The sequence below is a fragment of the Peromyscus maniculatus genome, chromosome 19 (genome assembly GCF_049852395.1).
Source record: "Peromyscus maniculatus bairdii isolate BWxNUB_F1_BW_parent chromosome 19, HU_Pman_BW_mat_3.1, whole genome shotgun sequence".
NCBI lineage: Eukaryota > Metazoa > Chordata > Mammalia > Rodentia > Cricetidae > Peromyscus > Peromyscus maniculatus.
Window position 1 is genome coordinate 23,760,915 of NC_134870.1, and position 14,694 is coordinate 23,775,608.

General features: G+C 44.3%; 1 protein-coding gene across 6 annotated transcripts in view; it reads right to left on the reverse strand.

Moving 5' to 3' along the window:
* Epb41l4a (erythrocyte membrane protein band 4.1 like 4A) overlaps positions 1–14,694 on the reverse strand; it is a 204,717-nt gene that overhangs the window by 70,257 nt on the left and 119,766 nt on the right. For all 6 annotated transcript variants that reach the window (XM_076554897.1, XM_006977927.4, XM_076554896.1 and 3 more), the window contains 5 exons: positions 12,333–12,430; positions 11,412–11,532; positions 9,200–9,287; positions 6,293–6,381; positions 5,414–5,477 (listed from right to left, as the gene is read on the reverse strand). In XM_076554897.1, the coding sequence (XP_076411012.1) occupies positions 5,414–5,477; positions 6,293–6,381; positions 9,200–9,287; positions 11,412–11,532; positions 12,333–12,430 (460 nt within the window). The remainder of the gene's footprint in view (positions 1–5,413; positions 5,478–6,292; positions 6,382–9,199; positions 9,288–11,411; positions 11,533–12,332; positions 12,431–14,694) is intronic.

A 14,694-nucleotide genomic window follows, 5' to 3' on the forward strand; every position in this document is an offset into this window, starting at 1 on the left:
CTTGACCATCAAAACCTCTGGGCGCTGGAATGCATCATAAATCATTGAGGGGGGGAAAGGTTAATAAGTCCATGTCAAAAACAGACAAATACATGGAAGGGAGAGAGGGCAGGGCCCTTGCCTACAGTGGAATGCTGGAGTCAGAAGATACATGTGAAGTGGGGGATGGGAGACTAGAAAACCAGCATCTACCATCATGACCGGAAAAGACTGGATTAGGTAAAGATGCCCAGTGAATGCCAAATACACAGGAAAATTCTGACAAGGAAAGAATTGCTTGCATGGACTCACTGGGTCTCCCTGTGGACTACTCACTTTCTAGCTTGTGGGGCGGGCACCCACAATAGGAATCATACACGGAAGAAGTTAGGTGACGTCACAGCCCGCAGCTCAACCTTACCAGACAACAAGGGCCAGCAGACGGTCACTGTGTGCCTCCAGATGTGGCACACTGAAATAGACACACCCTCACCAATGTGACGACGGAGCTGGGAATGCATGATACACTCTAACCACAAACCATCAGAAAAGCATGGAAGGGAGAGTTTCACTTGACTACAGCAGGGTAAGGTTGGGTTTGAAACGTCCATGTCATGAAAGATAAAGGAACGCTGTTACAGAAAAGTCCAGACTGAAGCCAGTCTATGACACAGGAGAGCCGTGGAGCATGGAGGGTATTATCAGGTCAAGCCACAAAATAAGAGCATTTACAGTAATTCTGCAGTAGTGATATACATCCATTATGTGCAAGAACCCCCCTGTGTGTTAACCATCGTCCTGGGTTGACCAACAGGGACCAGCCACCCGTGGCCACCATCAGTTCCTGGGTATGTTCCCCAAAGCTCTCCCAGCTTCTGCCAGTCGGTCCAGGAACCTTTCTGTCTTACATCCTGTGACACTAAGCTTAGGTGAGTTTGGTATCCGGATGCACTGTTCATAAAAGTACTCCCAGTATCACTTCCAAACATGCTTCTTACACACCAGGTTACAGGTTTGGTTTTGTGGTTTGCACACCCTCTTACTGTTGCCAGAGCTGAGAAACTTGATTCCAAATTCTCCCCCAATTTTTATCAAAATTAGTATTCCAGGTTAGGCTAATGATTCTCACATTCATATATTATGCTGATTCTGATCCTGAAGTCTAAACTCATACAGTGTACTTCTTATTCAATATCTCTACTTAGGTGCCTGAAAGAAGTCTTAAACTCTGTGCATTCACCGGAGGGTTCCTGGGCCTCCCACACACAGGTGCTACCCCGAGAGCCTCCCCTTGCCTGTCTGAGGATGGCTCCATCTTTCCCTCAAGACAAACTTGTTTCCCCTCAAGACAAACTTGTTAACGCCCTGTTAAGTACCTGGGACTCTTTCTCCCCACATCCCAAATACCCTGGTGGCTAAGTGTGGAATTAGAACCTCTCAGTCATTCAGCTGAGAGAGAAGCACTGTCATCTTCTGCTTCACTGATGATGGAGGATCAGAGGCACAAGGGCTCTCAGCCTCAAGGAGGCCTCACACTGCCAGACCAGCCGACACTTACAGACGTTCAGACCAACACTGCCGAGTGGAAAGCAGGAGTAACAGGAGCAGATGAGCGATCTTCATTAAAAATATGTATCGCTAGACAGCTATAAAATTTATGAGAATTCTATTAAGAACTCACGGGCTGTTGGGTGGGGGAGGGGGCTCATCCTGTAACCCCAGTACTTAGAAGCTGAGGTAGAAGGATTGCTAGGAATCTGAAGCTAGCCTGAGCTACAGATTGGGAACTTTCCTTAAAACAAAACAAAACAAAACACCACCAAGCTGGGGAAAGCCAGAGGTGGTTTAGCGATGCCTTGAGTTCACTTCTCAGCACCCATGTCAGGCAGCTCACACCTCCTGTTAACTCCAGCTCTACTGAGACCCAATGCCCTCTTCTGTACTTCACCGACACCTGCACTCACGTGTGCACATACCACACCCAACCATACACAAATACATGCAATTAAAAACAAAACACAAAACAAACAAAACCACTCAGAAAACAGAAAGAAAGCATGCCAGGCGTGGTGGTACACACCTTTAATCCCAGCACTGGGGAGGCAGAGGCAGCGGATCTCTGTGGGATCTCTGTGAGTTCGAGGCCAGCCTGATCTACAGAGCAAGTTCCAGGACAGCTAGGGCTACACAGAGAGACCCCATCTTGGCGGAATAAAAAAAAAAAGTGTACATTTGAAATATCAGAAAGAAACAGCAAAACAGGCAGGTGGGAGGAGAGAGGAGGACAGTGGAATCCATGGCTGATATGTAAAATTTAATTAATTATAAAATAAAATATTTAATAAAAAAAGAAACAGCAAAACACATAAAAAATAGAACTTACAAGACTCCAAACAGGCACATATATGCAAATATACCAAGAAGGGAAATCTTTATGATACAATATTAAGTACAAAAGCATACACACGCTGAGCATAGTGCCTTGCTTATAATTCCAGCATTTTGGAGGCAGAGGCAAGAAAACTCATGATTCCAAGGCCAAATGGCCGACAGAGTAAGACTATCTCAAAATCAAGAAAGGATATACACAACCATACAAAGATAACATCTCTATATAAACACATAATCCATTTATACTAATGAGGCAAAAAGAGTCTATAAGCAATCATAACCAAGATGTTAGCAATCATTACCTCTAAATTTTAGGGTCACAGGAAACACCGATTTTCTTCTTTGCATTGTATTTTCCATATCTTCTACCATTATTATGTGAAACCTTTATTCAGAGTTCCTATTTCCTGTGAGGTGCAATTTAAACCACAGTGCACTCTGAAGTGTATATAATGCATGGGGGTGTCTCTGAACTTAGTCTCGAAGCACTAAGCGCATGGAGATAAGTCTCCTGGTTTAACCAGACCAGTCGACCAGAACACCAGCAGACTAAGTAAGCGCTCCAGCCATTTGTCAAGCTGAATGAGATTACTGTTCCAGGTGACGGGTTTTCAGGGGCTTTTTAATTCAATCTGTGATTACAGTTAGGCCTCTATACTAATCAACTTAATTCTACCATTATGCAAATCACTGCTTCACAGACAGGAACCCTGATGGAGAGAGGGGAAAGGGAAAAAAAAGGCCTGCAAGCAAGAACAACCAGGAAATAGAATGTTTGGGTTAAATTAATGTGCCTATTTAATAACAAATTTAGGAGGAGGCACGGTGTCGCAAGTCCGCAATCCCATCACTTGGGAAGTAGAGGAGCACAATCAGGAATTCAAGGTTAGAGCCAGCCTGGGCTCTACACATAAAAGGAGCTGTCGTAACTGACCAGCTTTGGCACCTTATGTAAAGGTCACCAACATCTGTAGCCTTTAAGGACCCAGGAGAGTGGGCACGAAATGACTCAGGGTCCTCCCAACATCCACTCTCTCTCAAAGCTAGGAGGGGACAAGCCGGCATCTGGAGATGGCATCACAGAGACCACCACTGGGGAGAAGCACAATGACTTCAACCTTGCTGCCTTAGTTCAGGCTGGTAATGAAGGCGGCTGAGAAGCTGGAAGCTCAGGGTACTGGCGACCTCACCAATTTCTTCTTCCGAGACAACACGAGAAATGTTAAAGCACTGCAGTGATAACATACACATAGCTTTAAAAAAGAAAAAGGAACTCACAAAAGTAATTTAGGCCTAAGGGGAAGGATGTTCTGGATAACAGGAATTGTTCCACGGGAGGCCTAGCCCCAAGGCAGCGGCCCCTGCCAAGCATTATTTTGAATGCATTTGGTAGATGGGATTTTTTGCATGAAGTCATGGGAACCCGTGTCAAGACAGGGAGAAAATGACAAGATTCGCCTAACTAGCTTCCCTACTTCTCAGATCTACTTACACATTAGCGAATCTCTTAAAGACTGACATATCTAATTAGAAGTTGAAAAGCAAAATAAATTTCCACCACCCCAAAAAACTATACAATTAAGAGTTTGTATGTGACTTTGGGACTACCACTGTCTGAAAAGTCTACAATCTCTCATCCTCTTGAGTTCAGGTTCACCTCAAAACCCGTTATTAACTTCATCAATAATAACAGCCATTTTTTTTCTCCCTAGAGGAAAAAGTATGGTATCAGAGTTTGAGTCTTTGCAGTATACCTCAAAAATCAGTTCATTGGCCACTTCATAGACAGATATTACAGAGGAGTCTCCACAAGTGAGACCCTCTGCTAAATGCCATGTCCCCAACCCTTGGGGCTGCTGCACTGGGCAGACAGTTCCACGTGTGGTCATAAAAGTACCAGTTTATTCCTAAAATCTTTTTAGCACCCCCCCAAAAAAGGTCAATTCAAAGCTTGCTGTGGCAGCACACACCTACAATCCCAGCACTTGGGAGGCTGAGGCAGGAGGACTGCTGTGAGTTCACGTCTACCCTGAGCTAGAGAGCAAGTAAGAGGCTAAATAAGAAAACAAGATTTATGAAAAGAGTCAATGAAGTCAGCTCAAGTCCCTCCTTGGCTTGACTCTGTGTGAAGTTAAGAAGACACAGAGGGCCGGGCGGTGGTGGCGCACGCCTTTAATCCCAGCACTGGGGAGGCAGAGGCAGGCGGATCTCTGTAAGTTTGAGGTAAGCCTAGGCTACAGAGTGAGTTCCAGGAAAGGTGCCAAAGCTACACAGAGAAACTGTCTCAAAAAAAAAAAAAAAAAAAAAAAAACCCAGAAGAAGAAGGAGGAGGAGGAGGACACAGAGGAATGGATTTCTCCTGCGTCGCCTTTTCACCCATTTATCCTGCATGGGTTGCCCTAACAGCACAAAAAGGCAGCAGGATCTTCACAGACAGATCAAAAGGAATCTTTCACGCCTTTGTCATCTTTGACCAGCTTCCGAGAGCTACCTGTGAAGGGGCGAAAGCACAGCCAGACACAGACACTGTGCCCACTGCCGAAACCCTGCCAGGGTGCCACGAGGTCCGCAGGGCCCACCCTTGACTTCCGGTCTCCACTGAAAGCGTCCAGAATTTCCATCCAGCTTGAGTATCATGCTCAGCAAGAACAGATGCGTGGTACCCATCGGGTTGTCGTGTTTACTTTAGAAGATACATTTCTGTGGTGCCACACAGCCTACACCTTCCAGAGGAGATGAACTCCACCTTCACAGGCAGGACGGAAAAGCAACTTAAACCCACGGAGATAATACAGACCACCGAAGTCTCTCCTCTACCTAGGAAGGTTCTGCTTTCTTTTGCCAAAACTAAAATGCCATTTTCCCCATGCCCATTTCCCTTTCTCTCCCACAAGAAACGCCTGTGTGACATAATTAACCCGGCTCTGCACTGCTGCGGCTGAAGAAAGCGTGGTAGCTTCACCTCACCAAGGCCTTCCACATCCCTCATGAGCAGGTGAGACCCTCTCCCTCACAGGAGAGCTAGATGCTCACAAAAACTTACATCTTTTCCCAGGACTCTGAGCTCGAACTGGGTTTCCTTGAAGTGCACCTTTGTAATCCGGGGCCTGAAAAACAAGGCAGGTAAGGCTATGCTTGCTCTTTTCAGAACTTCGTTGTTCAAAATGCAGAGGGGAGCCGGGCGGTGGTGGCGCACGCCTTTAATCCCAGCACTTGGGAGGCAGAGCCAGGCGGATCTCTGTGAGTTCGAGGCCAGCCTGGTCTACCAAGTGAGCTCCAGGAAAGGCGCAAAGCTACACAGAGAAACCCTGTCTCGAAAAAACCAAAAAAAAAAAAAAAAAAATGCAGAGGGGTACCCGGCAGGAAAAGACTGAGAAACGCGGGCTCTTTTAGGTCCTGTCGAGGATACTCCAGAGCATCCCTGTATGCCCTCTGCTCTGGACAGCCTCCGGAGGCTTCTCCACTAAGAGACAAACAGACTTGGAACGCCCATGCCCTGAGGGTACCACCTTACACACACACACACACACACACACACACACACACACACACACACACACACACACACACACACAGGGCCATAGTTCCCCAATCCCTCCATTCCTTCCCCAGTTAGAGCTAAAACTCCAGAAAGTCTTGGATCCACGGGCCACCAGCACACAGGGACATGGCTGGGATAGCCTGCTCTACAGTTTCCATGGACAAGAGAGCCCAGAACAGCCAGGACTGAACAGGACAAAGAAGATACACAAACTCACAAGCACTTTTATCCACTTACTACTCACTTCTTAAAGATACATGTTTTTCCCCGAGACCCGCTGGCACACAAGGCCCCAAGCCCCGATGTATACAGTACACCGCGTTAATCCTAACTCTGCCCACCCCCACCCCCCCACCCCCCCCCCACCCCCGTTATACTTACCAGAAATACTTCCCCACTTGCTTTTTATTCTTATAGACAACGACACCCACTGGAGTTAGTCCTAAGAAATACTCAGACTTATTTTCTCCCTGAAAAAAAAGAAAAATAAGCAAACACATATATTCCCAGGACCATTAACTTATTCCTAAAGAAGTTCCTGGTAAAACTATAATTGGCCATACAAACATAATTTGCTAGAATGGTTATATAATTAACAGTAATTATATAATAAAATAATTAAAATATAGTTAATATTGGATTTAGGTTTTGAAAGACATCAAACAAACAAACAAAAAACTACCTAAAGTGTAACAGTAACTAAGTGGATGCTCTTTCCCCTCCCGATCTTAACATCAATCTACACCTGTGATTTCAGTTCACCAAGAGGCATGGGATGTAGCACGAATCTTAAAAGGTCCTATTAATGAGAACAAACCTGGAGCCAGGTATTGGGGTAAATGCTGGAAGATCAGAGAAGCAGAACAAGCCACAGCTTCCTCACCTTGCCAGTTCCTCAGACTGGATGCCTCTCAGCTGAACTGTGCTGCTCAAAAGCCTAAAAGCTTAACCAGCTCTAGTTCCTGGTTTTCATGCCTTATATACCTTTCTGCTTCCTGCCATCACTTCCTGGGATTAAAGGCATGAGTCACCATGCCTGGCTGTTCCCAGTGTGGCTTTAAACTCAGAGATCTGGATGGATCCCTGTCTCCCAAGTGATAGGATTAAAGGCGTGTGTGCCACCATTTTCTGGCCTGTATATCTATCTAGTGGCTGTTCTGTTCTCTGAACCCAGATAAGTTTATTAGGATGCACAATATATTGGGGGACACAATATATCACCACAATGCAAGGACAATCAGTCTGATGCTGCTTACGCAGTGAGTGGTGCTTATGCCCAGGAGAATCACGCAGCTTAAAATGCTGACGAGGAGGAGCCACTAAATCGGTGACCTCAGAATCTGCAGTGACAGGCAGGGTGTCAAAACACACAGTGGCTTCCAACAATTCTGAGCCACAACCTGAGACCCACTGGCTTCTAACCAAAGGTGCTTCCAGATGGTTTGTCTTGGTTTTGCTCTCTGATGTGGATAAAACTGGGCCTGGTAAACTGCCAGTACCACAAGCCTCATGAGGAATTTTAGGCAGCTGCCTGCACACAGAGGCTTCCATTTCCTGAGGTCTACCATGGTCCTTCCTACCTACACTTGGAACTTTAAGACTGCTCAAAAATTGAGAAGCACGATCCCTTCTCATAAATCCTGGAGACAGTCCATTTCCAGGCAGAGACAAATCTCAAATAAGAAAACAGGACTCTGAAATGACAGAGCCACGGGCCGGGTGGGTACCAAGAACATGCACAGAGCCGTTCACTAAACAGCCCGCAAACAGACCACGCAGCTGCTCTGGAAAACCCCAGTCATAGCCAACCTTCGCCTCTAGAAACCGTCCTCAAGGGATGGAAGACCTAACAGATCTCGGTCGTTTCCCATAGATCCTTCCCACCACCTCCCAAACCAGGAAACTTGGTTAGGAATTAAGTAAGATAAGCATTACAGAATTCAAAGCACTTGGCAGAAGCCTCTACACATTTCCTAGGGGCTGTTGTGAGGTTTGTTTTGTTTTGTTTTGTTTTGGGTTTTTTGAGACAGGGTTTCTCTGCATAATTTTGGTGGCTGTCCTGGATCTCGCTCTGTAGACCAGGCTGGCCTCGAACTCACAGAGATCTGCCTGGCTCTGCCTCATCAGTGCTGGGATTAAAGGTGTGCACTACCGCTTTTTTAAACACGCCCCAAACCTACCAAGAGGCCAGCAGAGGAGAAGATAATGACTTCATGGAGTTTTAATACTACCTTCCTCCTTTCATTTCTTACTACGTGATCAGGCTGGTCTCGAATGTGAGACTGTCTGGCCTCCACCTGGGATCACAGTGGATCCTGCCATTACAGGACTGTGCTACCCAGATCTTAGAGGTGTTCTTAAAGTCAGCAGCGTTTCATTCTCTAATGAGACTGGCATCTAATATCAGGGAACTTTTGGATCCTCTGAGTCTGTACCTTCCCATTATCACACTAAATGTGTGCTCACGGATGCTTCTAACAGTTAAGAGTAATATGGACCAGGAACCACGGCAGGTGCCTGGAATCCCAGCACTCCACAGTCAGACAAGAGGAGTCTGAGCCAGGGTCTACACAGCAAGACCCTGAAAGACCGACTGACTGACTCAGAAGACACTAATGAGCTAAAGACATGCTATAAAATGAATATATTATAGTGAAGGAGTGAAAATACGAAAGTGATAGTCCAAGAGAAATGTCTGTGAGGGTAGTGCCCGGCTTTAAAACACTGATGTGGATCCAATGATGCTCGCTGACCACGGCCAGCAGGTGTCCATAGCCACTGAAGAAAACTGGCAGAAATATCTCTATCCATGCAATCAATTACTCTCCTGGTGACAGAACACTGTGCATTCAATCTAGATCCACCAGCCACCACACCAGGACTGTTGCCCAATGCCTACTTTACCTGGCACAGAACTTCATTTTTTTTTTTCTGCCATAAAAATCTATTTGTAGAAAACTCTCTCGTTTTCTGTCTAATATTATCAATGTCATGATAGACTGATGTTAAACTGTTTTGACATTTAGCTAAGCCCTTTGGAACTCTTATCCAGATTGTGTTTGCAAGCCCAGTTAATTGTTTTCTACACGTGGAAATATAATCACAGATTTCTATGCAAAATTCATTAGGGTTTAATCCACGTAAGAACTGCTTTGAGTTTGAAAAGCAGGAGAAGTTATCATCTGCTTGGTAAACAAGAGGACGGCACCTTCCCTAGGGAGCTTCTCTGACTTTTTAACAAAAATGTCATCAGCTTAAAATATTTCGTGTTAATTAAATGTTACTCACATAGACCGGATGGAGGTCAACACCATACATCTCCAGGGATTTGGCAGTCCTCAAGTAATTCAGCTCAGCTTCCGAAGGAGCCTGACCCCTACACCCGGAGTAAAAGCAAAGGCTTTTTTATTCATAGCTACGCCACTGAGAGAGAAGGACGCTTCAATGTGTTCGCTAGTAAAACATCTGCACTAACGCGAAAGATGCGGCTTTGTACTTGAGGAAGAACTTGGCCTTGTTCTTGGTCTTGTGACAAGAAGTTAATATTTATATTAAGTTAATTTCATTTTTCCAAACCTACTTCTGCTCATTATGGTCTATTCCCAAATTCTCAGTGTGTATTAAAAACTCTCAGTTTCAAAAGCTCCCAAAGAGATGATTGAGAATAGAAGCATTCAAATGAAAAAGCAGCCACTTCCCAGGGAGCAAAATGTCGCCACGCACCAGCACCAGCAGCTGTGCGTGGGCAGCAACAGGAGCTGGCACCACACCAGGCAAGGGGTGGAAGGGCGCCCCCCCCCGCCGCTCCCCCCCCCGCCGCCCAGCAGGGGTCACGGCAGCCGCTCCTGAGCACAGGTGTGGTTTGGAAGCACATTAGTTAACATACAGAAACTGTAAAGTGCTTGTCATTTTCATAATTAGTACGGAAGTCTTCCGAAGGCCTTCGCTGGCGGTAATATCCCCGTGAACACCCTTTGCTCATAATGAGAGTGAGCATCTGCCAGGAATCTCCATGGATGAATGCAGGGAGGGGTAGTGTGTGGGGGCTGATGGCTAACCAAAGATAAAAGCTGCTAAGAATGTCTCAAAATTGAGAATGGTTTTCTGATGTATTCAGCCACCGTGCACTTAGATGAAAGCCCGCAAGACTGTTCTTCATAAATTGGTCACAAGAAAACTACCCAATTTTGATCATGCTTTATTCCGAGAAAAAGATAACTGGCCACACTATCACATAAAATATGTATGAGTGCCTTTATCCAAAGCCCCATAATTTCAAAATATAATTGTACTTTGGAACTCCTAATAGAATTAGTATTCCCAGACCGTGCCAAACACACTGCCCTTTATAATGTGTAACAAGCTCTCTCTTGTTAGCATCCACTTCAGCAAAACCTTAAAACGAAGGAGTCTGTTTTCAGGCGACAGAGCATTCTAGTGCATGCTAATCCAAGATGGAGAGTCGGCCCCTCTGATTGCTGTTCAGCAATTGATTTCTGCCTCTACCCACTGAGGCAGATCCATTCAGTGAACATTTTTGTTGAGCAGATTAATTCTACATTTTTTTTCCTTAACCATAATAGATCTGAAACCAAGTATATTCAAAGGGAAATGTTACACAAGAAGCAAAAAAAGCGAAGTTAATCAGTATCGAGGATTTAACCAAAATACTATAATTAAATTATAACTTCAATGCTCTGGGCTATTAACTGCAAATCTTCCCAGAGGAGCACGTGAACTCTCGAGGTGAACGCAGGGTTAGCATAATGACTGCAGAAATACCACGCCTGTGTCTTCATGAGCACGGACTCACTGCTATGGCCCAGACGGGATTTTTTTTTTTTTTTTTTTTTTTTTTTTTGCTTCTAATTCTAAAGATTTACATACTTACCATGGGGCAAATCTCAAAGACACAAAGGCACGTTTACTTATTTCCATATAAGTAGGATTTCACAAAAGTAGTGATGGGGGGGAAATTACAAAACGTCCTGAATGCGTAAGGGAAGTTCCTTGTCTGTGTATCCTGCTTAATGGGCCTTAACAGCTTAGATGCAAGATTGTAAAACATCTGTAGCGAACTTCTGCCCTCCAGAGTTCTCCCATTGTGCTGTAAGCCTGTATTCAAGACCTCCTCCCTCCTTCAATAAACGGTATTTAGCATTAAAAAAAAAAAAAAAAAAAAACTACAAAACCCAGCTCTTAGAGAATGACTCTACTTAAGTAAAAATCACAATACATAAATCTGTACAAAATCAATGTTCTCTATGGAAATTATATAGAGAGGTCAAAGGTCACAACCAAAACTGTGGTGTCTTTGGGTACTGGGTGTACTGCCACCTTTATTTTATTTAGATAGCTGGAGTTTTCAATGAGCATTTATTGTTATAAAAGATGCAAAGAAAACCAGCATCCAGAGCACAGGAATTTATCACTGGAAACACATTATGACTGTCTTAGCCAACAATGATGATGGCTGATACAACAAAAAGCATGATCCTACATTAGAGTCTTATGGATCCTTTCGATGGCTTCTTCCAGCTCTTCCTTCTGGTCAGGAACGAACCGGTACTCCGACACATACCCTGCAGTATGCTTACATGGATCGTGATCTCCAAGTTCGGCTGGAAGACACAATGTAATTTTATTCATATAGTTTTTTTTTTTCTTAACTATTACAGGTAAGGGTATTTTAGGAAAATGCTCCTAAAAAAATAAAGGAATGGAATTTTTCTATCACGCTTAAACATTTTTCTTCAAATGCCTTGTTGATTTATTGATGTAGCTAACTACTAAATAACTTTTCTAAAACATTACTAAAAAAAAACTTCGCCAAAGATATGTGTATGGTATAAACAAATTAGGATTTAGAAGATAAAAGTCTATGTTTTTGCTTTCCCACAGAGTCTATCATCATTTTATTTCAATTACTCTTATCAGTATAGATGAAATAAAATGAATATGAACATTTTATGTCATATAGCTACTAGAGTTTAGGGTATGTATTCTAGGAGCACTAGAGATGATCCCAATATATCCTCTCAGACAATGAAACCAAGAGCAAGCATGGCCTTCAAGCAATCATGCTGTATGGGATGCTTCCAGAACACTCTACAGGACTGGGCTGTCCTGCCACCCTTAGCGCAAAGAAGCAGGAGGAAAAAAACCCAGAAAGTTCTGATCAACTTCTTCCTGTAATAATCGTTCTTCTAAGGTCAACTCAATTAGTCTAGTTGACATTCTGCCTGGGATATTTATTCTATATAATGTCTAGTCTACTAGTGTCTCAAGAACAAAGACCAGGCTATCTCATATTCCCTACATTGAATCTGAAATGTTCTCAGGAAATAAACTCACATACAAATAAAAATTCAAATATTTTCTCCAAGCATTCCTGAAGCAAATATACTTAAGCGGAACCTACCTTGGATGGCATATGCTCCCAGCTGAGCAGCAATGTTGACAGGACAGGGCAGCCGGCCCTGAAGGGCATCTTGCTTCACCTGTAAGAAAAACTGATATCTAAAAGAGAAATGGAAAAAGGAGATTAACAATCTCTGATGCTGCTCCGACTTGAAGCTTCAGGCCCTGACCAGCAAGAGAATACCCAATCGTCCTCAGCTTTAAAAGTCTACTGAACCGGCAGGAAGGGAGGAGGAGACCGACCAACCGTACTTTACATGGCCTCACTGAGTTACTGAACTCAATGCAGACTGGCTGGCTTGCGCAAGGCTCTGCTGCTCGCCACATCTGTTGCTTTTCAATGCTACTTGGTTTCCCTAAAGGCCAGTCGCCTCTCAGGATCCATTAAGGATAATAAAAATTCATGGGGTCACTGAGAAGATTAAAATGTAATGTCACTGTCCGTACTTCAACAGATGCCATTCTCAAGAGGAAGAAATGACAAGGATCCTACCTATGTTACATGTGTCATTGACAAGGCTCAAAACCATGTGTCCCAGATAAAAATCAACTCGTAGTGTATTTCCCTGTATCTTCCCACTTATTAACCCCGCTCATCATTTCAGCTTTGTTCATTCCGTGACGCCTTTAATAATCACAGCGCCAAGAACTGTTTTCAACAATGTAAAAACTGTATATATTTTACACACAATAACCTAGAAAAATGAGGTCAGCATCTTCATTCTGTAGATGAGGTAACTGCCCAAGATCTCACCACCAGTTAGTCAGCAGAAACAGAACTGTAGCCCAAGCAAGCAGATTCTAGAACCTCCCAATCAAGAGACTCTATGTGAGCTGGGGGATGGCTCTGTTGGTAACGTGCTCACTGTTCAGGAGAAGAACCAGAGTTTGTTCCCAGACACGGTGGTGTGTTTATAACCCCAGCTTTCAGTACGCCGAGATGGGCAAATTCCTGGAGTTCTCGGTAAACCAGCCTAGCCTAAATGATGAATTGCAGGCTAGTGAGAACGCCTGTCTCTAAATTCAAGATGGACAGTGCCTGAGAAGTAATACCCAGGGCTAATCTCTCGTCTACACATGCACACACACACACACACACACACACACACACACACACACACACACACACACACCCGATTCTTCAGGCTGCCCTGTAATTTCCCTTCTTTGTAAGGTGACGCTTGATGTTACCGGGAGAGGCAAAGACAAGAAAAATAAATGGATTGCAGAAATCATCTGTGATAAATCTCTTCTCCACCTGCTCACAGCTACAGCCCAAGGAGGAAATCCAAATGCTGGAGGCCACACTGACCATTCCCGGAAGACCGAGGCTGCAGGCTGGAGGCAAAACCTCCTTGACTGGCTGCTTCAGGAGCTGGCACACTAGTCTTGGGTGTCCGTGTAAGAGAAACCTAGAATGCTGGAAAGCCACCCCTGACATCCACATCAATCACAACATACATGAGAATGTGAGAACACTGGAAAGCCACCCCTGACATCCACATCAATCACAACATACATGAGAATGTGAGAACACTGGAAAGCCACCCCTGACCTCCACATCAATCACAACATACATGAGAATGTGAGAACACTGGAAAGGCATCCCTGACATCCACATCAATCACAACATACATGAGAATGTGGCAGCAGTACACTCCTCTCCACCCCATACCCAGGACCCTTGCAAGTTTAAAACCTGGCCTGCCACCATCCATATCTCTCCTCCTTCTGGTCTGCTCTAGGGTAGAGAGTGCCTTTCAGAGGTAAAGAGGACTGTTCTCCTTCTTTTAAGCTAAAAAAAAAAAAAAATCACTACATAGTTAGAAGTATAAAAATGTTCTCATCAAGTGATGGAAGCCAGGCCTTTCCTTGGTCACGTGGTCACACACGGAGCACAACACTCCATGAACTACTGAAGGAAGAATGAGCAGGTGGGTATTAACATACAGTTAATACATACAGTCTTAACATACAGATTCCAGAAACGCAGGCTACGGCAAAAGGAACACATATGCCCAGAAAGTTCTGACTAACAGTTTGATAGATAAACCGAAAGGCCTGCATCTCAGGGCTCCACATTGGTCTTTTTCTTGAAGCAACAAACGAAAACATATAAAACGACCCCCCTCCCCCCCACCCCCGCTCCAGCTACCCTGCCAATTGAGCATCTATATTGTTTGCACTGGAGTCAGTACTGTGCACACATTAACTTACCGTATTCTTCCAGTCCTCTCCCTGTAGAAATACCCAAACCCCATTTACCACAAGAGAACTCGGTGAATGAGGGCCAAGCAAGATAGATGAAATAGTATGATTAAAAAAAAAACTATTTACATGGAAATCCTGTAATTCTGTTATGT